The sequence below is a fragment of the Oryctolagus cuniculus genome, chromosome 12 (genome assembly GCF_964237555.1).
Source record: "Oryctolagus cuniculus chromosome 12, mOryCun1.1, whole genome shotgun sequence".
In the NCBI taxonomy this organism is placed as follows: domain Eukaryota; kingdom Metazoa; phylum Chordata; class Mammalia; order Lagomorpha; family Leporidae; genus Oryctolagus; species Oryctolagus cuniculus.
The window spans coordinates 102,395,904-102,420,397 of NC_091443.1; the positions used below are offsets into that span (position 1 = coordinate 102,395,904).

The window sequence follows — 24,494 nt, forward strand, 5'->3', positions numbered from 1 at the left end:
ATTTTTAAAAAGGACTTTGTTTATTTGACAGAGTGACAGAGAGAGAGAGAGAGAGATCTTCCATCCACTGGTTCACTCCCTAAATACCAACAACAACCAAGGCTGGGTCAGGTGAAAGCCAGGAGCCCAGAACTCCACCTGGTTCTCCCCTGTGAATGGCAGGGACCTGAGATCTTGAACCGACATCCATTGCCTTCTCAGGCATGTTAGCAGGAACAGAATCAGAAGTGGAGCAGCGGGACTCGAATCAGCGCTCCTATATGGGACGCCAGCCTCACAGGGGCGGCTTAGCCCACGGCGCCACAGCACTGGCCCCTGAACTTGACCCTGAAGGTGCAGACATTGGGGGACTGGGGACACTGCCCGGCAGGCCCTGAAATCCAAGGCCATTCCTGCCGTGCACTTGGCTGTGCTGGCTCTCACGGCCGGATCCTGTGGCGGCTTCCCAGGGACCTAGAGTTAAGAATGAGAACTGATGCCCGTGCAGCACCAGGGGCAGGTGGACGTTTGCTGTCCCGAGGAGGAGGCTGGACAGCTGGATTTTGAAACGTCCATGGAGGGGCTGAGCCCTGGGCCCTTGTGCAATTGGACTGTGCTGATAGAGGGGCTCACAGCCGATGCTCAGAGCGTCATCTTCGGAGTCCTTAAAGAAACGTGCATTTAAAAAAAATTTTTTTTTAAACCTACACGTTCTGTTTTCTTGTGAGGCAGCCAAGTGTTGAGTCCCAGGGTGCACATGAGTACACAGCCACTAAATCTATCACCGTTGGAAATGCTGTTTGCTTGGGAGATTTTTGTTAGAAAAACAAAATTTTTAAAAGAATGGCGTTTAACACAAATTTGCACAGCTTCGGCAGAAATGAAAGATGCAGAGTTAAAAAAAAAATGATATCCAGCAGGATAGTAAAACAAAATCTGGCCACAGTGGCACCAGGCTGGGTGCGGTGACCTGAGACCACCTGCCCAGACACAGGGAGTGGCCTCCAGGGTCCACAGCCGGACCCGGATGGCGCTTTGTTCATTTATTTCCATTGTCATGATTACTGGTTAATACTGGGCCCGGTCAACCAATCCTGTCATTGTTTACAAAGAGACCTTTCCTTCTATGGATGGAAGCCTTGGTGCCAGTTTGCAATTTTTTAAAAAGAGCTTTATCTCCACCTAGTGGTCAGAGTTGTAAGTGCGTCTGTCTGTCAGCCTCAGTTTTATTTTAGGTGCTGGGGTAAGTGCCCAAGCCGAGAGAAACATGTAGAAAACAGGAAGACTGTTTTTCTTTTTCTGAGAATGGGCCTCACTGCACCGGCATCCATTCACTTTGGGGCCAGAATTAAACAAATATCATGGATGACCAGGAGTCATTTTCTGAAAAACCATATGTAATGTGTATTTTCCCCCCAAGGCAATGCGTTAATAGAAGTCGGCGAATCCATGAAACTCATGGCTGAGGTGAAAGATTCCCTGGACATCAACGTGAAGCAGACATTCATTGACCCGCTTCAGCTGCTGCAAGACAAAGATTTGAAGGAGATTGGGGTAAGTCTTTGTGGCTGCAGGTGCACCCTGTTGCTGCTTAGAATAATACATTTAAAATCATCGCGATGTGGAATAATATTTATGTTTAAGATCATTGCGACTTAGAATAATATTTGTGTTTAAAATCATTAGGACAGTTCTGCGGGTGCTAAGTGAAGGCATCACTTTATGGTGGGTGGTGACAAAATAACTCCGTTAGATTTCCCTGGATCCACTGGGAGCCAGCATCAGGAGGCATTAACCCCATCTACTGCAGAGGTGGGGCACTGAGGTGGGGACAGTGGGAAGACATGACCATGTTCCTTCAGCTTTAGGATTTCAGAAAAGAGAGAGAGAGAGAGAGAGAGAGAGAGAGAGAGGTCTTCCATCCCCTGGTTCACTCCCCAGATGGCCGCAATGGCCAGAACTGAGCCTATCTGAAGCCAGGAACCAGGAGCTTTTTCCAGGTCTCCCTTGTGGGTGCAGGGGTCCAAGGACTTGGGCCATCTTCCGCTGCTTTCCCTGGCAGGAGCTGGGAGCTGGATCGGAAGTGTAACTCTGAACTTCCACCTCAAAGAGGATCAAGAGTCGAGATCCCAAGATCCAGCGAGCCTGCAGTAGTCCCCGCAAGCTCTGTGCGTGCTGGAAATCAGGGGTCGGAGCCTGTTTGTTTAGCACACGGCTGGCATACTGCTGTCCAGGGAGGGCTGGAGAGGGATTTAGGGGCTTGGCCCAAGGAACAGATAGGCTGGGAGAGACGCGTCTGATCTTTAATCCCATAAGCTCTTTCTGCCTCCTGGTCTGGAAGTCAGAGCCACTTCAATGAATGGTGCCAGTCACCTGATGCTTCTGAGGGGACGGTCAGCTTCCATGGGCGCTCTAGGTACTGCCCATGTGTTTTCCAAGGTCCCAGCAGGAAACTCGTAGCGGCCCCTCCCTTGCCTTGCACAGACTGAATACAAACTGGGAGAGGAGACCCAGTATCCACAAGGCAGGCTGTCTCGTGAATGGACGACTCCACTTGTTATCACTGTTAGATTTTATTAAAGGAATTAGAATGTCGCGTAGAATCCCACCAGTTCAGAGGTTGCCTGTAGCTCCCTCGCCTCTGCAATCATGGGTAGCATTTTTTTTAATGTTCATTTTATTTATTTATAAGTCAGAATTACAGAGAGAAAGGGAGAGACAGAGAGAGAGAGAGAGAGTGAGTGAGCGCGAGAGGTCTTCCATCTGCTGGGTCACTCCCCAGAAGGCTGCATTGGTCTCCCACACCCATGCAGGGGCCCAAGTTTTGGGCTATCTTTCTCTGCTTTTCCAGACCATTAGCACAGAGCTGGCTGGGAAGTGGTGCAGCCAGGACTTGAACCAGTGCCTGTGTGGGATGCTGGTGCTGCAGACGGCAGCTTAACCTGCTGGCCCCCATTGGTAACATTTTATGCAACTTACCTTGTAATTGGGCACTTTATAGAGGATCCGTGCTTTTCCTAGGGGATACCAGAAATGTGTGCCCATGTCTCAACGAGGAGCTGATGACAGCACCAAAGGAATTGTTTTTTTTTTTTTAAACAAAAAACAAATTTCTCCCACTAAATTCTCATCTTGAAAAAAAAAGTGTTTGTGAGACAGACAGAGCTTGCTTTGCGGGCGCATTCCCCAGATGTGGTGGCTGGGGCAGGGCTGGGCTGCAGTGGGAAGCAAGTCTCCCACATGGGTTGCAGTGGCACGGCTATTGGGCCATCACCAGAGCCTCCTGGAGTCTGTATTTGCCAAGAAGCCGGGGTCAGGAGCCAGAGCCGGGCGCTGAGATGGGGCACAGGGCATCTTCACCAGGAGGCCAAGCTCCCGCCCTGCCCCTGTGTTGTGCCCAGCTAATTTGGTTAGAAGCTACCTGAACATTGCAGAATGTTGGAACCTGGTCTCTGAGCAGGGACACGGATCCTGTGCTCCGTATAGACACTCATTCATTCATTACGTCACCCATGCATCCAGCCATCCAGCCATTCATTCATTCAGTTGTGGGGTATTCCTCCACTTGCAGTGTGGGGCGTCTCCAGCAGGTGTACTGAGGTGCACACAGCAGGAAGACAGAGATGGGTCCCTGCCTTTTGGAATTTAAGCCTGGGGGAAAAATAAGGGGGGAGGGGCTACATTCCTAGAAATATAACCAAGAATGTTGGGCGCCATCTTTTGAATGTGACACTTCTCTCAGGGACTCCTCTCTCTCTCTCTCTCTCTCTCTCTCTCTCTCTCTCTCTCTCTCTTTTTTCTTCCCAGCACCACCTGAAAAAGTTGGAAGGCCGCCGCCTGGATTACGACTACAAGAAGAAGCGAGTGGGTAAGATCCCCGACGAAGAAGTCAGACAAGCGGTAGAAAAGTTTGAAGAGTCCAAGGAGCTGGCCGAACGGAGCATGTTCAATTTCCTAGAGAATGACGTAAGTATTGAAACGGACAGGCGGGCTTCATGCAGATAGACAGCAGAGGCCCCTGTGCATCTGGGCTCAGCGTGTTGAGGCACCCCAAGGCCAGGGCTGTTAGGAAAGCCCCCCGAGTTTTTCCGGGACCCTTGTCTCCTGCTAAAGAGGTGGCTTCAGACACCCAGTGAGCTCCAGCTCAGAGCCGCAATCTTGGGAAGACCACCGTTTGGGTCAGGCTTGTTCCATGGATGGGCTGGAGTCGCTGCCCCCGCCAGTGGGGGGCAGGGGAGGCTGCAGGATGGGCAGCCAGAGGCCCCAGCCCTGTGGCTTTGCAGGACGAGGGGAAGCCCAGGGCCCGGGAGCTGCCTGCAGTTTTGTAAGACCGGAAAGCAGGAAAATAGCCCCTGGAGTGGTGGTCACTCAGCGCCAGCATTCAGGGTACCAGGTGGCCTTGAGCAACGAGAAGGCCGTGGGGTACCCCCCTTCCCCGATCCAGCAGTGTCCTCTCGTGCCGGCTCATGCCACCGGCTACTGTGTGATGCGTTCCAGGGGCTGGGCCACTCCCAGCTGGGCAACGTGCAGGCTGGGGTCTCCCTGCCTTTGCTCAGCCTGTGCCCCCACCGTGCGTCTCGTGAGTCCCTGCCTCAGCCGGGGCCTGGAGATGCGGGGGTGTGGTGGGGGGAGCGTCTCAGCCCTGTTTCAGGCCAGCGGGGGAGCCATCAGGGGATCTGTTTATCCTCAACACCACGCTGTACTGAGAACAGTGTATGCAGGCCTTAGCTCTCGAGTCGAGTCATGCGGGGTTGTGAGCACCCTTTGTTTGGGATGGGAGGGGCCGGTGTGGCCAATACGGACAAGGCTGGAGAAGCCAACTTGAACACTGCCGTGTCCAGGAAGCCACAGGAAAACACCTTCTATTCTGTTTCTCCCTGATTTTCTGTTTTGTTTGACATCTGTGGGCAATGGGAGAGGGGTAAGCTTCCTCTTGCTTTCTTTGCCTTCCCTCAAATATGGGGTGGGGGAGCTGCTTCGAGAAGTTCATGGAAAAGCGTGTTATGAGACCTCACAAACATTCTGCCCCAGAATAAACCGCATTCCACGTGCACAAGCCTTCGGAAGTCCCCTCGCGCACACACAGCTTCCTAAGCAGCAGGCGTTCTGTTTTGTTTTATTTGGTTTCAGAGTGCCCTACTTAATTTTTCCAAGGATTTAAAAAGGTTTTTGAAGGCTGACACGCATCAGATACTCCTTAAGGGACCAGAGCAAATGTCACCCTGCCAGCTGCGGGCCCGTCACCAATGGCCTTGAGCTCTGTGGTTGGATCATGTGTGTCAGACAGACCTACTGCCCAACCCAGTGGCAACACTCACCACCTCCGTGCCTGCATTGCAGGGATGACTTGCATTTGTTTTTCATTTATTTTATTTATTTGAAAGGCAGAGAAAGAGAGAGAGAGAGAGAGAGAGAGAGAGAGAGAGAGAGAGAAAGAGAGAGAGAGAGTCTTCTATCTGCTAGTTTGCTCCGTAAATGCCCACACCACAGCCAGACCTGGGGCCGGATCAAAGTTAGGAGCCAGACACTCAATCCAGGTCTCCCACATGGGTGGCAGGGACCCAAGTACTTGGACCATCACCTGCTGCCTCCCCGTGTGCACATTAGCAGGAAGCTGGCCCCAGAAGCGTAGCCAGGACTTGAACCTAGGCACTCCTGTATAGGATGCAGGCATCCCAAATGGCCTGTTAGCTCTGTGCCAAACGCCCCCCAAGGATGGGCTTTTGCAGACCACTGCAAGCTCGCTTCTGTCTCAGCAGCTCGCCCTCTGCACTTGACCCAGGAGACCTCCGGCTTCCCCTCAGTGTCTTTCAAAAGTCAAGGATGCGAGCCCTTCATTACACAGCCTCCGTCCAGGGACCCCACCCCGCCTGGCAGTAGCAGGACCTTGTTCTTAGCCTGAGCTCTGCATGGGACCCTGGCGTTGCTCAGACACAGTGTGAGTGTTTCCTTAGGGCTCCCGGTGGGGAGCTGATCCGCGGGAGAGTAAGGACTACTTCGGGGGTGCCTGGGACCCCTGTCTCCACTGGGAAGGACTCACTGGCTGGCATCGGGGGTGCCCTTGCTGCTTCTGCCCAGCCTGTGGACAGAGGCCCCTGAAAACTGGCCATGGAGGTGGAGGCACCAAGTAATGTGGTGGTGGAGGGGTCCCCGGCTGCCGCGGGACCAGCTCCCTCCGTTTCTCTTCCTTTCCTCTGCGCTGTGGCTGCTGGCTCCTGCAGGAGCGATGATGATGATGGTAGTGAGAAGGAACTGTTGCTGAGCAGCCCGGGACAGGGAGGCCCAGGGACGGGTCCTCCATCATGGCATGCCTGCTTTAACCTCTCCATTCCAGACTGCTAGCCGCGGAGTTAGTATGTAAGATTCAAAGACCGTGGGGGGACCGCCTTGTCCTTTTGCGTGTCAGTGTGACCCATGCCATCCAGGTGAGCTGACAGCGCCTCTCCTCTCTGCCAGGCAAGCTGTAGAAAATCGCCGCCGGTTCATCCCTTGCACCTGCTATGCTAGTGCCGATGCCAGCGTTGCCTGGTGCTTGGGGAGACAGAATGATGGATGTGATTTGCCAGGGAGAGACAAAACTCTAATGGGGTGCAGTGGTGCACACACTGAACTCTCGGCCCTCTCTCTGGCCCATCCCCGATGACCAGGCCAGGGCCAGTGTTCCAAGCCCCAGGACTGACTTCCTGTTCCTACCGGCTCGCCGACCTCATGTGTGACCATCCTCTCTCGGCCTCTTCCAGCCGTGGTGGGGAAGCTCCGAATGACGAGCTGTGCCTCTTTCCTTCCGGAAACTGATCCTGGACCCAAAGAAGCCTGGGGCCTGTGTGATTGACAGTGCTCCCACTGGGCTGGCCCCTGCTGGGGACAGGTGCACAGATGGCCAAACGTGTGGCCTCAAGGAGACAGGCGGCAGGCAGCAGAGGCCCTGATGCTTCCTCAGACACGAGTCCGAGATGCTCACGTTACTGCGGGCTGGAGGTTCAGGGATACCAGTCAGGAAGTTCAGGGATACCAGTCACAGCCATTCATGCTTGGGATTCCAAGGACTTCAGGAATTGGTAGAGAAGCCAGGGTGGAATCAAAGGGCATCTATTCCAGTTAAAGAGAACAGCCGTGAATTGTAAAATACAGACCTTCTGGTCCACAGTGTTGGAAGCTATAGCACAAACTTCAATTCTGGAAAACACTTTCTACTCCTGGTAGCCAGAGAGCTGGTCCCGGTGCAGGGCCAATCTGATCCACCAACGCAGACCCAAACGGAGATGCTGAAACTGCACGGGCGGCTCTCACCTGGCTCTTGGCCAAGCAGAGCCAAATTGTTGGAGCGGAGTAAGCCATCCCATCATTCAGGAACCCGCCAGTCTCCTCCGCAGGAGGAGGGGTGACAAGGAGCTGGAGGGGGGACTCAGAAGTCCCCACTCCAAGATACCTCAGAAATCTGAACAGAGACCCGCCAGAGGATCCGGCCGTCCCACTCCTGGGAACTTACCCAAACCAAAAGAAGTTAGCGCATGGTGATTCATCCGTACCTCTGTGTTCATTGCAGTTCACAATAGCTTAGATGTGGAATCAACCCAGATGTCCATCAGCTGTTGACTGAGTAAAGAAGCTGTGTTGTGGATACACAATGGAATACTACTCAGCCATTAAAAAAAAGAAATTCTGTCTTTTGCAACAAAATGGATGCAACTGGAAACCATTATACTTAGTGTAATAAGCCAGTCCCAAAAAGACAGACATTGTACGTTTTCCTTGATCCGGGGTAATTAATAGAGTTCCTAAAATGTGTAAGTAGCAGAGTGAAATGAACATTTTGAGATTTGATGACTTCCTACAGCCCTTGTCTCTTCTGTTGAGGAACAGTGTTTTTTTCTTCATACTGTTTGTTGAACTCTTCACTTATTGTAGGGTTATCCTTGCAATCAACAAGTAAACTAAAAATAAGTCTTTGTAAAAATTAAGAGTGGGAATAGAAAGAGGAAGAAGAAGGGTTGGAGCATGGATGGGAAACATCACTATGTTTCTACTTCTGTATACCTGAAATATATGATATTTGTATAACAAATTAAATTTAAGAAAAAGGAGTCCCCACTCCAAAGCGGAAGTGCAGGACAGAACCCAGCACTCGGGTGCACCAGCGCCACCCACCCACGCGTCTCTGGCTCCAACCATGCAAAGGCTGGAATCTCACTCTCCAGGCAGCGGCTGGTGCCTTCTCCAGCCCTCACGTCCTGCAGCCCTGGCTGAGACCCAGGAGAAGCTTCCCCAGAGAATGCTGGACACGTTGCCCATGGTCTGGCTTGTTTGAGGAGAGCCGTGAGGGGAGCTCTGGCAGACTCCAGCTTTCTGGGTCTGAATGCAGGTTGCACTTCCCTCCAAGGATCTTCTGGCTAACTGGCCGCACCTGCGGGGTTTCCGGGGTGTAGCTGCTCACCAGGGCTCACATCTGCCTTCTCCCAACTGGGAAACAAACACTGGGAGCCAAACGGGGATGGCGCGCCAGCCCCCTGGCACAGAACAGAGCTTCCTGCAAAATCACGTTGGGAGGGAGAGCATGGTCTGAGCACACGGTTGACGGTCAGTTGGCTCTCCCAGGCCAGACCTTGCCCTTGGACCGCCCACATGGGGACTGTTGGGGACAGAGCAAAAAGCTAAATGCACACATGGTCTCTCAGCCACGTTCTGCAAGAGCCCAAAGCCCAGAGCCAGGCCCCTGTTGTCTTTCGATGCTCGGGGTTGTAAGGCTCAAGTGGGCGCCAGGCCCTTCCATTGCACCAGTGAGATGGAGCAGTCCTCTGCCTTGGATGTGGGAAGGAGGGGGAGATGAGAGTCCTGAAGTGTTGGCTCCAGCATTCCTAAGCAAGAGCTGCATCTGTCTTCCCAGCTGCTTTTGTCAGAATCAGGAATGGGAGCACGCAGATGAGTCTCCTCGGGTTTGCTCAGTAAACCCTGGATTCGAAGTCTTGGGCATCCCATTACTCCCTGCTTGAGACCAAGTAGCTTCATTGATCTAAGGGCAGTGATGCAAGCCGGGAAGTAGTCTGGGCAGTTTTCCAGGGATCCCAGAGAGTGAACCAGGCCAAAATCAATTCCTCCTGCCATGCTAGGCCAGGATGGGCTGGGTCCCCAGGGGCACCTACGGCAGCCCCCCCCTTGGGAAAGGCCACAATCAACTGCGAGAGTGCAGGCAAATCAGAAGGCTGGTTCTGAGCCTTCATTGTCATTTCCTGGCAATAATAAATTGCCCACAGTCTTGTAAACCCTCTCTCTTCTGTTTACATAGAATTTTTTTACTTCTTGTAGGTTGGCATTAGCCAGTGTAGGCTCTCGACGTTAGCAGAAACTAAAGACGCTGCCCCAAGGACGTCTGTTGCGGCCCAGTGAGGTCAGGCACCTGCAGTGGTCGCCATCCTCTTGATCCGAATCCCTCAGCTTCTGGGCGCTCACTCCCCGCCCCCACCTCTGTCCGTGTGGTCACAAGTGGACTGGTTAGAGTCCATAGCCCTGGGTGGCTTCCATGGATCCAGAGTGCAGAGTGGCATCTTCCAAAACCCATTCCATGGGGTGTTAGCGTGTGTTGTGTGTCTCCACCATAAAATCGGATTGGGGACCCTGAGCCAAACTGGGTTTCTTTATTACAAGCCTCTTGATGTTCTTTCTGTGATTATAGGAAAGATTAACCCCTTGCACACCATTATTGAATTTATTGGATAATGGAACTTCTCGACGCTGTTACTGTTGGGGCTGTTGTTACGGGCATTTCTGTGATGTGTAGGATAGGATACATCACACAGTAGTCAGCAGACCCAGCAAGGGGTGAAAGACGTGGATTCTGGCTCTGCGTCTGCTTAGGTATGTGGCCTGGGAAAGTCGTCTTGCCCTGACAACACTTAGGCAGATGAGCAAGCGCGTTTGAGAAATTCTTTGGAAGTAGAAGGCGGGAGGAAAAGACTAAGGGATGCCTGCCTGTGGTGTTAATTTAATTGCCTCTCTTACGCTGTCTCAGACGCTTTGGCCCTAGGGGACCAACCAGGCTGCAGAGTTCATGAGACCTTTTTTTTTTTTTTTTTTTTTTTTTTTGACAGGCATAGTGGACAGTGAGAGAGAGTGAGAGACAGAGAGAAAGGTCTTCCTTTGCCGTTGGTTCACCCTCCAATGACCACCGCGGCCAGCGCATCGCGCTGTTCCAGGAGCCAGGTGCTTCTCCTGGTCTCCCATGGGGTGCAGGGCCCAAGCACTTGGGCCATCCTCCACTGCACTCCCTGGCCACAGCAGAGAGCTGGCCTGGAAGAGGGGCAACCGGGACTAGAACCCGGTGTGCCGGCGCTGCAAGGCGGAGAATTAGCCTAGTGAGCTGCGCGGCGCCGGCCCTCGTGAGACCTTTAACTCTGGCCTCGCCAAGAGATCCGAAAGCATGAGAGGTCTTGGATGCAGTAGAGAAATGTGTATTGTTGCGACTTAAACTGAAGACGGTGTCATTTCCATGGGGGGGGGTGGGGAGGAGCTTGTGGTCTTATGCTCACTTCAGGTAGGGCTCTGCCCACTCGCCTCCCCGTTCTCTCCCTGCCTTCACCGTGGTGGTGCCGGGAGACACCTGTCCGCTTGCCTGGCTGCTACCCTGTGCCCTGGGGAAGGGTGTGAAGGGGAGGTGTCACAGCACGGCTCCTCCTGCAGCCACCCCAGTTCCATAGTCCTCTCGCCGAAGAGTTGGTCCCAGGGGCCCTAACTGGTCTATGCAGGCCCTCAGGAGTGGCCCAAGTCCTTTGCGACTGATGCAGAAGATCAGACCAATGGCCCTGGCCCAGCTCCAGAGGTCCTGGGGTATCCACAGCTCCCAGGAACTTCCAGTGCCTTGATGCTCTGAGATGGGAAAAATCTGCACTTTGCCTGCATCTCCAAGGCTCACGTACTCCCAGCAGCCTCACACGCTGCAGCTACACGAGAACCTCTGGACTCCAGTGTGTTACAGTGACACGAGGTGTTAGGCCATGTGCACAATCGGCCACCGAAGGGACGCTGAATCCATCTCCTTTTATTTATTTATTTATTTATTTATTTGACAGGTAGAGTTGGACAGTGAGAGAGAGAGACAGACAGAAAGGTCTTCCTTCCATTGGTTCACCCCCCAAATGGCTGCTACAGCTGGAGCTACGCCGATCTGAAGCCAGAAGCCAGGTGCTTCCTCCTGGTCTCCCATGCGGGTGCAGGGCCCAAGCACCTGGGCCATTCTCCACTGCCCTCCTGGGCCACAGCAGAGAGCTGGACTGGAATAGGAGCAACCGGGACTAGAACCTGGCGCCCATATGGGATGTTGGCGCCACAGGCAGAGGATTAACCTAGTGAGCCATAACGTCGGCCCCCCATCTCCTTTTTTAAAATAAGATTTATTTATTTGCAAGAGAGCACGCGAGAGAGCATGAGAGTGCGCAGCCATGGAGTATACCTGAGGCAGCAGTGACGTCCCCGCCCCAGCCACAATGGGCTCATCATCCTATAATTAACGAGTCCTGATGAGTCTCCAGGCAACAGCTCCATCCCCAGCAACCAGGGATCCCCGAGCAGCACTAACCCTATTGCTAGGTTTTGTGTGGGCTGAGGCGGCTCCGTGTCAGTTCCCTGTGGCTGCTCTAGCAGATGACCACAGCGTGACTCAGCAGCACAGTTTTATTATGCTGTAGCCTGGAGATCAGGAGTCCTGAAAATCAAGGTATTGGCAGGGCTGTCTTCCTTCTGGAAATTCCAGAGGGAAAGATCAGTTTCTGTGCCTTTTCCAGCTTCTAGAAGCCACTTGCATCCCTGTGCATCCTCTTAGATCCCACAGTCCTTTTTTTTTTTTTTTTTTTTTGACAGGCAGAGTGGACAGTGAGAGACAGAGAGAGAAAGGTCTTCCTTTGCCGTTGTTTCACACTCCAATGGCCGCTGCCGCTGGCGTGCTGCGGCCGGCGCACCACGCTGATCCGAAGCCAGGAGCCAGGTACTTCTCCTGGTCTCCCATGGGGTGCAGGGCCCAAGCACTTGGGCCATCCTCCACTGTACTCCCTGGCCACAGCAGAGAGCTGGCCTGGAAGAGGGGCAACCGGGACAGAATCTGGTGCCTCGACTGGGACTAGAACCCGGTGTGCCGGCGCCACAAGGCAGAGGATTAGCCTAGTGAGCCGCGGCGCCGGCCTTTACCACAGTCCTGTTTTTATCAGAGAGAGAACAGCTGGTGACCCCAGACTCTGCCTCTTGCCCCACATGTCCTTGGAGGAATCATCACATTGCTTTCAGTGCTCTTTTAAAAAATCACAAAATGTCAAAGACATTTTGAGGCCAGCGCTTTTGTGTAGTGGGTAAAGCTGCTGCCTGCAGTGGTGGCATCCCATAGGGGCGCTGGTTCGGGTCCCAGCTGCTCCACTTCTGATCCAGCTCTCTGTTATGGCCTGGGATAGCAGTAGAAGATGGCCCAAGTCCGTGGGCCCCTGCACCCATGTGGGAGAGCTGGAGGAAGCTCCTGGCTTCAGATTGGCACAGCTTCAGCTGTTGCAGCCAACTGGGGAGTGGACCAGTGGATAGAGGACCTCTCTCTCTCTCTTTCTCTCTCTTTCTCTCTGCCTCTCTGCCTCTCCTTCTTTCTCTGTGTAACTCTGACTTTCAAATAAATAAATAAATCTTAAAAAAATGTCAAAGCCATTTCAAAGTGGAGGTCATAACCTAGGACAAAGGGAATTTGACTCAAGGCAGAGGTGTGCTTGGATACTACTAGGCACTTGTCTCTGTAGCACTGTAGCAAAGAAAAATTCTTTGCTGTCATAAATTCTACCGTGATCTTGTTGGGCTGTGGTGCTGGAGCTATTTGAAAGCGTGTGTGAAAGCAAAAGAGGTGAAATTTAAGAAATCCTTAGGATTTCGCCGGGGCCAGACTGTCTTTGTTTTGTTTATTGGGTTTTTGGAAATTTAAGTCTTAGGCTCCTTGTTTTTCCAGCCACAGCGGAGGGCAAAAGCCCTGGGATTTCCCTAATTGGCTGCTGACCGTGGCTGGGGATCCTGTGTGTATCCCACACGCACCCGGAGCTCGTGCTGAACGCGATGTCCACGGGCAAGGGAAATGAAAGAGCAGGCAGCGGAAGAAGGGTTTGCAACAACGCAGAGAACAGCTCCCACCCTGGAAGGAGGCGGGGCTGTGGCTGGTTCTGCAGGGGGAGATCTGTGAAGGAGAAAGCAGGCAGACTTTGGCCTCCACGCTGGACGGGAACAGGAGGCAGTGATGCGCAGGCTTGGGGGAGGCCTGGGAAGAGCAGAGGTCCAGATCCACGCGTGTATGGGATTCACCCTTGGTTGGTTGGGGCGGGGGCGGGGCATCGCTTCAGCCCTCTGGGGCTTCCAGAGAGAAGCTTAATTCATCCGTATTTCCTGTGGCAGTCCCAGGGACATGTGGGGAGGCAGGAAAGCGCTCAATCCCTTACCCCACCCACCACCTCCCGGGAGATGTGGCTCTTTCTCAAATGATGCATTCCCAGGCCTACGCTTCCTATGTGTGGGTTTTTTATTTATTTATTTATTTATTTATTTATTTATTTATTTATTTTACATCTGCTATATGTTGGCCACTGATTTCATGAGTGTCGCGATTTGTGGGAAAGAGAGATCCCAGAGTCTTTCTAGTTCATTCCTTCGGGCTGTATATTGCAGGGAAAACAGAGGGCCCGGTGTGTGTAGGTCCCTGACACCCCTGTCTTATCCGAGAACAGGTTAATTCATTTCTTGATTTGGCTTAGGGCGCTGTATATTGCAGGGAAAACAGAGGGCCCGGTGTGTGTAGGTCCCTGACACCCCTGTCTTATCCGAGAACAGGTTAATTCATTTCTTGATTTGGCTTAGGGCGGAAGTGAGCAGTTGAGTTCCTAGATGCCGACTGTACTTACCGGAAAAGCTTTATCTCTCTGTTTGCAGATGGATGAGTTTTATGGCGTAAAAGCTCCTGAGAGTATCATCTAATTGGAACAGCGGGGATTTTATTGAGTGCAGTCAAACTCATAATCACAAATACACCAGAACATGGTTTCTCCCCCCTCCCCCCCCCCCGGCATCTGCAGCTTCATCCCAACAGCCTGTGTGAGTCCCAGGCAAGGCGCTGAGATGCAGTGCAATGCAATGGACCGCAGCCAGGCGGACGCTGGGTGTTTGTGGCTGGACGTTCCGTGGACTCCAGCCTCCATGGAGTGATTTTCCACTTGTGCTGTAGGTAGAGCAGGTCAACCAGCTGGCCGTGTTTGTGGAGGCGGCACTGGATTACCACAAACAGTCCACGGAGATCCTGCAGGAGCTGCACAACAAGCTACAGATCCGGTGAGGCCCCCGCGTCGCCTGCCTCCCCTCCCCCTCCTTCTCCTTGACCCACTCTGTCTTGGCTTTTGCGCTGGGTGTGGGATGGGCGGGAGAGAGTGAATGCCCGGCTTTGGCCAGTGGGGCAGACCTGGGAAAAGGGACTAAGCAGCCTGCCTCTGTTTTCTTGTCATTGAAGTCCCCTTTGGGCGCCCCGTGTTTAGTGCAACAGAGCAGAGGTGGGGATCGGCCACAGCCTGGGTTCCCATTCACAGCTGTGGGTGGCCATGATGTATCTGTTGTGGGGGGGTGGAGAAGAGTGAGATGATATTCAGAAAGTATGTAAATATCTGTTAAAAAAAAGAGAGATCTTTATGTCACCAGGACAATTATCAGACTGTTTTCATAAAACTGACTCTGAGAGACTTTGGAAGGTCAGATGATCACACAAATGATCCAAAAAAGGTTGCCGATTCCTGGTGGCTTTAATGATAGCTGTATCCTGTATTTTTCTGAAAATTAGTTATAGTATGTATAGCATGCATAGCAACCCTACTAATTAAAATCTGGGGCCAAAAAAAAAAAAAGGAGACCCTGCTTTTTGGACTGGATTCGATCCTAGAAAAGTGCTTCCCTATACAAGATTATTTATGGTCATGAATACGTACGGAGGGATTTGCACTAAAATCGAGGCCAGCGTGATGGAGAGAAGACCAAAGGTGTGTGCATCCGGGCAGCCTGGGTCTGCCCACAGGCAGCTGCTTGGTCTGGGGCTCACACGGTCCCGTCAGTGGTCCTGCCTGGGCAGAGGGTGGGAAGCAGAGGGGTGAGGTGTTGGGTGCTGCCGCGTCCTTGTCCTTGCGGCACATCTCAGAGCCTCACCCTGGGGACCAGCACCCGGCACCTGAGTGCGGACGCTCATGGCGGCAGCGTGGACGTGGGTTGCTCGACACGAGCCCGACTCAGCTTCCCCCTGTGTGTTACAGAATATCGGCTGCATCCAACATCCCCAGACGGGAGTACAGGCCGAGGCCCGTGAAAAGGAGCTCGAGTGAGCTCAATGGGGTTCCCACCTCGTCCACGGCAAAGACTTCCGGTGAGTTGACCCTCACAGGTGTGCGCCTGCTTGGAAACCGGTTTTGGCCGCTTGAGCCTGGATCTTTCTGGGGGGTACGCCCAGACCTGGGACTTCCCTATTTGGTTGTTTGGTGAATCCCATTTGTCCCCGATAATGTCTCCTGCTTCCTGGTCTTACACACGCAGGAGAGGTCTTCAAAACATTCATGGAAAATGTGTATTATTTAAAGATGCACAGAATTTAATTTTTTTCTGCCCAAATAAGCTGACTTTTTAATTCTGTTTTCCACACTCTATTTGAAGTTCCTGGGTGTATCCAGGTATGAAAGCCAGCATTGGGAGGAATTGCATCCTATTAACGCCTCCTAATGGGGCACTTATACCTTGGCCAAAATCATGATTGCCATGCAGCTCTTTATACATACATATTTTTTTTTACTCTTTTTTTTTTTTTTTTTTTTTGACAGGCAGAGTGGACAGTGAGAGAGAGAGACAGAGAGAAAGGTCTTCCTTTGCCGTTCGTTCACCCTCCAATGGCCGCCGCGGTAGGCGCGCTGCGGCCGGCGCACCGCGCTGATCCGATGGCAGGAGCCAGGAGCCAGGTGCTTTTCCTGGTCTCCCATGGGGTGCAGGGCCCAAGCACCTGGGCCATCCTCCACTGCACTCCCTGGCCACAGCAGAGGGCTGGCCTGGAAGAGGGGCAACCGGGACAGAATCCGGCGCCCCGACCGGGACTAGAACCCGGTGTGCCGGCGCCGCTAGGCGGAGGATTAGCCTAGTGAGCCGCGGCGCCGGCCTATACATACATATTTTTAACCCTTTCAAAAGGTCTTACCCTTTTTTTTCAACTTTGAATTAGCATTTATCGAGCACCTGCTTTGTAGTGGCCACTGTCTTAAATGCTGCATCATTGTTTGCGAATAGCAAAAGACACAAAATATTCTTGCGTAAAATAAACTGAGAAAAAAATTCGTTCTGTCGTCTCCTGCGGTCACCTGCTCCATCCATGTCTGCTCCACTATTAACAATTTGGTATTAATATTGTCAGCTGTATTTACGTACACAGATGAGGGACCTTTAAAATGTTTATCATGAAACAACTTTGTGTAGATTTCAAAATTTTTGCACCAAAATAAACTTGTCTTTTAATTCCGTTTTTCATGAACTTTTGGAAGTACCCTCTTTTTTTAAAAAAAGGTTTATTTGTTTATTTGAAAGTCAGGGTTATACAGAGAGAGAAAGAGAGGGAGAGAGAGAGAGAGAGAGAGAGGTCTTCCATTCGATGGCTCACTCCCCAGTTGGCTGCAATGGCTGGAGTTGTGTAGATCCCGACCTAGGAGACAGGACCTTCTTCTGGGTCTCCCACCTGAATGCAGGGCCCCACGGACTTGGGCCATCTTCTACTGCTTTCCTAGGTCATAGCAGAGAGCTGGATCAGAAGTGGAGCAGCCGGGTCTTGAACCGGTGCCTGTATAGGATGCCAGTGCTGGAGGCAGCGGCTTTACCTGCTCTGCCACAGTGCCGGCCCCTAGAAGTACCCTCTTGTAGACACACAGTTTTAGATTTTTGTTTTTCTGTTTTATTTTTAAATGCAAGATCACCCGAAGTGGATTGTTCCGCAGCTTCCTTTTTTGAATGCCGTATTATTTCTTACGGTTATTTCGGCGTCATGCGTACCACATTTGAACAGTTTCATAGCTTTCCATTTGTTAGCTCCCGTTTCCCTGCGAGTGGACATGAAAAGGGCTCAGTGATTTGCACATTGACTTCCTTTATTCGCCCCATAGGCTGATGAGCAATCTCTCTAGAAAATGATGCTGCAGATTAGAGTGATTACACGTTTTAAATGACAGTGGACATTGCCAAATCACCCTCCAAAATGCCCCACTGCCAAGGCCATTACCTTGTGAATACTTGCTTCTCCATACCCGTGTCGGTGGGCTCCAGTTTCTTCCGAGCACTCGTGGGTACAGAGTGACCCACTCTTAATTTGCCTTTCCCAGTTACTTGTCAGGTTAAGCAGTTTTTCCCCCTGTATTTTGATTTGCCATTTATGCTTCCTTATGTTTGTCTACATCATTTGTTCCTTTTCCTTTGGGTGGTTATCTTTGTCTTATTGTTTCATAGGAATTCTTTATATTTGAGGATATTAATAATTCTCCCACAGTTTGCCACTAATCTTTGAGCTGCGTATGGAGTGTTTTGTTTGCTTTTCATTTTTGTTATTGTTATTTAGTTTGTTTAATTTTTAGTATTTAACAGCTTTTATTTTGATGGAATCAAATTTTTCAATCTTTTTATTTTGTGCCCTGTTGAGAAGAGTTACTGTAGTTTTGCGATAGTTTTTGTTAAGGGTTTTCTTTTTTTTTAAAAGATTTATTTATTTACTTGCAAGTCAAAGTTACAGAGACAAAGAGTGAGATCTTCCACCTGCTGGTTCCCTCCCCAGTGACCGCGTGGCCAGGGCTGACCCAGACTGAAGCCAGGACCCAGAAGCTTCCTCTGGGTCTCCCATGTGAGTGCTGGGGCCTGTGTAGTTGAGCTGTCTTCCCAGCTACCTTTTCCAGGCCATAGCAGAGAGCTGGATCGGAAGTGGAGCAGCTGGGACTTGAACCGGCGTCCCTATGGGATGCCGGCACTGCAGGTGGTGACTTTTCCAAGCTACACCACAGCCCTGGCCCCTAAAATATTTTCTTAATACTCGGATCTTTATCATATGGACTTTATTTTTATAAATCACACTTCCACATTTTCAGAGCAGCTGTACCGGTTTACAGTGTGTGAGTGAGCCAGTTCTCCGTGTTCCTGCTGCCGTTTGGTGTTGTCCCTATATTTTATTTTAGATATTCTGATGGATGTGCAGTGATATCTCAACTGCGGTTTTATTTTTAAAAAAATATTTATTTATTTGAAAGGAAGAATTAACAGAGAGAGAGAGAGAGATAAAGAGAGAGAAAGAGAGAGAGAGAGAAAGAGAGAGAGAAAGAGAGAGGAGAGAGAGACAGAGAGAATCTTCTATCCACTGGCTCACTCCCAAAATGTCTTCAAAGGCCTGGACTGATCCAGGAAGAAGCCAAGGGCCCAGAAGTCCATCCAAGTCTCCCAAGCACTCAGACTACCTTCTGATGCCTTCCTGGGTGCAGTAGGAGGGAGCTGGATCAGAAGTGGGATGTGAGTGTTGCAGGTGGTGGCTTAATGCACTGTGCTGCAATGGCTGGCGGCCTCCCAGCTGTGGTTTTAATTTGCATTTACTTAGTGACTGATGATGTTGAGCATCGTTTCTTGTACTTGCCTGCATCTGATTATCCTCTTTGGTGAAGGGTCTCTATGTCTTTTTCCCATTTTCTAATTGGGTTGTATTTTTGCTGGCAACGGCTAGGGCTAGGCCAGGCCCATGCCAGGAGCTAGGAGCTTTATTTGGGGCTTGCATGTGGGTGCAGGGGCCCAAGAACTTGGGCCATCCTCTGCTGCCTTCCCAGGTGCATTAGCACGCAGCTGGAATGAAAGTGGATCAGCCGGGACTTGAACCAGTGCCCATATGGGATGCCAGCATTGCAGGTGGCAGCTCAACTCACTATGCCACAACGCCAGCCCAGGCCCATATATTCCAAATATATGTCTTTTTTCATCTGTGTGGTTCGCGAAATATATCCTCTCGCACAGTAGCTTATCTGTTTATTCTTTAGACAGGGTCTTAAAGATCAGAAGATTACAATTTTGATAAACTGAAGCAGCATTTATTGGCTTTTCCTGTTACAGATTGTGCGTTTGGTACAGACCCTAAACGCATTCCTTGCCTGGCCTGGGTGCAGGATTTTCTCCTGTGTTATCTCTGAAGCCCGCGGTCTTGGGAGAAGAATGAGACGGAGATTGAGGGCCACTTACCCTGCCCGTGGCTGTCCAGTTGTCCTCCAACACACACGCACTGCTCACAAGCTGCATTCTCCGGCTTCCTTCCAAACTCGATATCCATCCTTTAAGGTGTTTCTCAACTCAACATGAAAACTGTCAGGCTAACACGTGCATATAGCTTGGAAAGCTGCTGCCACGGGGTCAGCATGTGTGAAACACTGCGGTCTCCCTAGGCTTCCTCAGGGGGCACCCTTTCACCTCTCTGAACCCATTTCGTTTGGTACTTAATGCTAGTATTTTACATCAGACGCTTATGTTGCTATTTCTTGGTTTTTCCAGTTTTGGGTCATATCTCTGGTTTCCTGATGTGAAAGATGAGGATTTAGATGTTGGTCTTCAGTGTGTTGTACACTGTCTCCCCCCATCACTCCAGCTCACTTAGAATCACTTTTTTTTTTTAATAAATGACTATTTATTATCTGAAAGATAGAGAGTTACAGAGAGGAGAGGCAGAGAGAGCTTTTCCACCTGCTGGTTCACTCCCCAAATGGCTGTAGCAGCCAGGGCTGAGCCAGGCCAAAGCCAGGAGCCAGGAGTTTCATCTGGGTCTTCCATGTAGGTGCAGGGGCCCAAGCACTTAGGCCAAACTCCGCTGCTTTCCCAGGCACGTTAGCAGGGAGCTTGATTGGAGGTGGAGCAGCTGAGACTCAAAGCCGCACCCAGACAGGATGCTTGCGCTGCAGGCTGGGTCTTTAGCCCACTCGGCCACAGCACTGGCCCCCATACAGTCACTCTTTTGGTTAAATATTCGTTGCCTAACCATCAACCCATCCTCTTGATTTTTTTTTTTTTTTTTGACAGGCAGTGTGGACAGTGAGAGAGAGAGACAGAGAGAAAGGTCTTCCTTTTGCCGTTGGTTCACCCTCCAATGGCCGCTGTGGCCGGCGTGCTGCGCTGATCCGAAGGCAGGAGCCAGGTGCTTCTCCTGGTCTCCCATGGGGTGCAGGGCCCAAGCACTTGGGCCATCCTCCACTGCACTCCCTGGCCACAGCAGAGAGCTGGCCTGGAAGAGGGGCAACCGGGACAGAATCCGGGGTGCCCGTGCCGCAGGCGGAGGATTAACCTAGTGAGCCACGGCGCCAGCTCTTTTTTTTTTTTCTATCCCCTGCAAGTTCATGTCCACAGAGGGATTGCATCCTGTACAGGAGTACAGTTTCGTTTCCAGTCCTGTACAGCTGTTGTCTGGATTGCTGTATCGGTTAAGCCCTGGTGTCAGAAGAGGGTAGATCCTCTAACTGCGGTTTTCTTTCTCAACGTTTCTCGACCATTCTCGTTTCTTTGCATGTCCATGTGATTTGTAGGATCAGCTTGTCGATTGGTACAAAAATGAACAGGCTCAGAGCTTGAGTTGGATTCAGTTGAATCTGTAGACAAGTTTAGGGGACATTGAAGCCTTAACAGTATTGAGTGTTCTAACCTTGAACCCGATCTAGTTTATTTTCCCTTTATTCAGGTCTCCTTTAATTTCTCTCGGCATTGTCTTGCTCTTTTCAGAAGATAGGTCTTTCACATTTTCCATCTGTCTGTAAGCATTTCATATTTTGATATTATTGTAAATGCATTTTCATAGATTTCCTTTTGCACTGTTTTCATTGCTAGTCTGCATTTTTGTTTTCATAGCTAAAAGTGCACTTGATTTTTGTGTATTGATCTTGTATCTAGCCATATTGCTAAATTCGCTTAGTTTTAGTGGCTTTTTAAAATATTTCTGGAGTTTTTGTTTATAGATGATTTGACATCTACAAATAATGGCATTTTTACTGCATGTCTGGATGATTCTTACTTGTATGGTAGCTGTGGGATTTTCACCTTCGTCTTAGATTGAACCAATGCCCTCCCAGCTTTCTGAGTTTTCATCAGGAACAGGGTTTTTTTTTTTTTTTTTTTTTTTTTTTTTTTTTTTTTTGCATTTTTTGTCAAATTTTTTTTTTGGCACCTGTTGAGTTGATCATTTCTTTTTTTTATGTCTAGTTTAGTGAACATGATGAATTGCATTAAATTAATGATATCAGCATTGCATTCCTGGAATAAGCCTTCTGCAGGAAGGCTTTTTAAAAATAAACATTTAAAAAATGTTTCAGACTTACAGGAAAAACACCAAGTGTTCCATAGTGTCCCTTCCCCTGTGATTATTAACAACGTATTCACATGGTGTGTTTGTTAGAATCCACGGCCTGAGTTGGTATGTTACTATTACTGGAAGTCCCTGCTTTCCTTAGGCTTTGGATGGCGTCCTTTTTCTGCTCCAGGGTCCCAGCCAGGGCGCCTGGACTTCACTCCCCAGGCCTGCTGAGGCTCCTCTCGGGGGGGCAGTTTCTAAGACTTGCCTGTTTTTAAGGAGCCCGACAGCTCTGGAGAGTCCTGTTCAGATATTCTGTAGCACGTCTCCAACTTGGGATCTATCCAGGGTTTTGTCTTGATGAGTCTGGGGCATTGTGTCCGTGGAAGACCTTGGACATAAAGTGCCATTCTCATCACAGGATAATCGAGTACATCTTGTGGATGTGAGCGACCACTGTCAGTGTGAGTGACCAGTGTCGGTGCTGATCTTGGTCAGCCTAGGGGTGTTTGTCAGAGTTCTCTTCGTTAAGGTTTCACCTTTCTTTTTTATGTGAAGGTTTTAGCAACAAATCAATTCTCTCTCTCTCTCTCTCTCTCTCTCTCTCTTTCTCTCTCTCTCCCTGCCCCTCTCTCTCTTTCTCTCTGACTCTCTCTCTCTCTCTCTCTCTCTCTCTCTCTAACCTATTGAGGCTTTCTATTTCTTACTGAGTGAGCTTTGGAACTTTGTGTCTTTCCAAGCACATGTGCATTTCATCTGTGTTGTCAGATCTGCTGGCCTCCAGTTGTTGACCTCATTAAGATGCATAGAATTTGTCCTCATGCCACCTCCCTCATTCATTTTTTTTTTTTTTTTTGACAGGCAGAGTGGACAGTGAGAGAGAGAGACAGAGAGAAAGGTCTTCCTTTTGCCGTTGGTTCACCCTCCAATGGCCACCACGGCTGGCGTGCTGCGGCCGGCGCACCGCGCTGATCCGAAGCCAGGAGCCAGGTGCTTTTCCTGGTCTCCCATGGGGTGCAGGGCCCAAGCACTTGGGCCATCCTCCACTGCACTCCTGGGCCACAGCAGAGAGCTGGCCTGGAAGAGGGGCAACCGGGACAGAATCCGGCGCCCCGACCGGGACTAGAACCCGGTGTGCCGGCACCGCTAGGCGGAGGATTAGCCTAGTGAGCCGCGGCGCCGGCCTCATTCATTTCTGAACTTTGTACATTGTGCCTTCCCTCTTTTCTTGATCATTTTATCAACTGTGTTGAACTTCTCAAAGAAGTTCTCTCTGCTGCATTGATACCTGCTTTGATGTTCTGATTGCGTTGGATGTCGTTTGCTCTTCCTCGAGTGTCTGGTGGCAGCTCTGAGCTCACTGAGTCCCTTCTTCTTTCCTGGTGTTGTAAATGTGTTCAGTGTACTCGGTTCCCCTGTAAGTTCTACATCAGCTGCATCTCTCGGGTTTCAATGTTGTGCTTTCATTTCTCCCCTTGATTCAAAAGACTTTCTTGGGGCCAGTGCTGTGGCTAAGCCCCCACCTGTGGTGCCGGCATCCCATCCCATTTGGGTGCTGATTCAGGTCCCGGCTGCTCCTCTTCTGATCCACCTCTCTGCTGTGGCCTGGGAAAGAAGCAGAAGATGGCCCAGGTCCTTGGGCCCCTGCACCTGCGTGGGAGACCTGGAAGAAGCTCCTGGCTCCTGGCTTCAGATCAGCCCAGCTCTGGCTGTGGTAGCCATCTGGGGAGTGAACCAGCGGATGGAAGACTCTCTCTCTCTCCTTCTCTCTGTTTGTAACTCTATCTCTCAAATAAATAAATGAAATCTTAAAAAAAAAAAAAAGAGAGACTTTCTAATTTCACTTTGATATTTTCCCTAACTCCTGGTTTTTTTGAAGGGTGTTATTTTGTTTCCATATATGTGGGTATTTTCCAGATATCTCTCTTAGATTTCTAATTAATTCCATTTTTGGTCAGATAACAGTTCTCTCAGACTTTTTGAAACTTGCTTTATGGCTCAGACTGGGATCCATCTTGGTAAAAGTTCTCTGTGCACTTGAAAAGAAGTGTGTTCTCTTCTTGTTGAGTGGAGCATTCTATACATGTCGATCAGGAAAAAATGTCAATTATGTCAAGTTGTATGATATTGTTGTTCAAGCCTTACACATCCTTACCGGCTTTCTCGCGTTTCTTTTCTATTATGTTAGGGTAAGAAATATTGAAATCTCTGGTGATAACTGTGGGTTATCCCGTTTTTCCTAGAAGGTGTGTCAGGAGTGTGGCGAGACTGGTGGCATTCCCTCCCTTCCTGCGGGCTCCTCGACCCTTGTAGTTTAATTGCCATATTGTTTTAAATACGGGGCTTATTCTTCCCTTCCATAAATGCCTGCTTCTCTGTTCTCTTGATTTGCCCACCTTTGAACTCCAGGTAGAAGCTGAAACTTCTGGCTTCCTCCCTGGGTCTCGCCCTCTCCTGCTTTTCCATCTGGGTCCTCTGAGGAAGTGTCTGTCGCCTTTGCGTTTCGTTTGGATCGCACCATTCAGTTACTTAGCCCATCTGCCGAATTTCTTGGTCTGGTTGTATTAGTTTCGCATGGGAACCAATGTGGCTGAAGATAACACAAGTGTATGCTCTGTATTACACTTCCGGGGTGGGGGGTCACATCTCCCTGCCTCCCTCTGACTCCTCATCCTTAACTGATGGGCTCGTGTGATTGCATCAGGCCCTCACACGTGATTCTCTGATTACTTTGGGCCAGGCTCCACACTCGGGTGGAACCTCCCCCTCTCAAAGTCTGTCCTGTAATCCTGTCTACACATTCTGCTTTTGCAATGTAAGGCAACATGGTCACACATTCTGAAGGTTAGGAAGTGGACGTTTTGGGAAGGCCTACCACCCCAGTGTTCACATTTCTAAGATTTTTATTATATGAGTAATTACATTACACTTTTTTTTTTTTTTTGACAGGCAGAGTGGATAGTGAGAGAGAGAGAGAGACAGAGAGAAAGGTCTTCCTTTTGCCGTTGGTTCACCCTCCAATGGCCACCATGGCCGGCGCGCTGCGGCAGGCGCATCGCGATGATCCGAAGCCAGGAGCCAGGTGCTTTTCCTGGTCTCCCATGGGGTGCAGGGCCCAAGGACTTGAGCCATCCTTCACTGCACTCCCTGGCCACAGCAGAGA

At 50.5% G+C, this 24,494-nt stretch overlaps 1 protein-coding gene across 8 annotated transcripts in view; it reads left to right on the top strand.

Annotated features, from left to right (window-relative positions):
- Positions 1-24,494, top strand: part of SH3GL3 (SH3 domain containing GRB2 like 3, endophilin A3) — a 154,790-nt gene that overhangs the window by 93,259 nt on the left and 37,037 nt on the right. For all 8 annotated transcript variants that reach the window (XR_011381066.1, XR_011381067.1, XM_070054576.1 and 5 more), the window contains 4 exons: positions 1,400-1,533; positions 3,787-3,945; positions 14,204-14,307; positions 15,270-15,379. Coding sequence is in view for 6 of the 8 variants with exons in the window: in XM_070054576.1 (XP_069910677.1) it covers positions 1,400-1,533; positions 3,787-3,945; positions 14,204-14,307; positions 15,270-15,379 (507 nt within the window). In the remaining 2 variants the exon portion in view is untranslated. The remainder of the gene's footprint in view (positions 1-1,399; positions 1,534-3,786; positions 3,946-14,203; positions 14,308-15,269; positions 15,380-24,494) is intronic.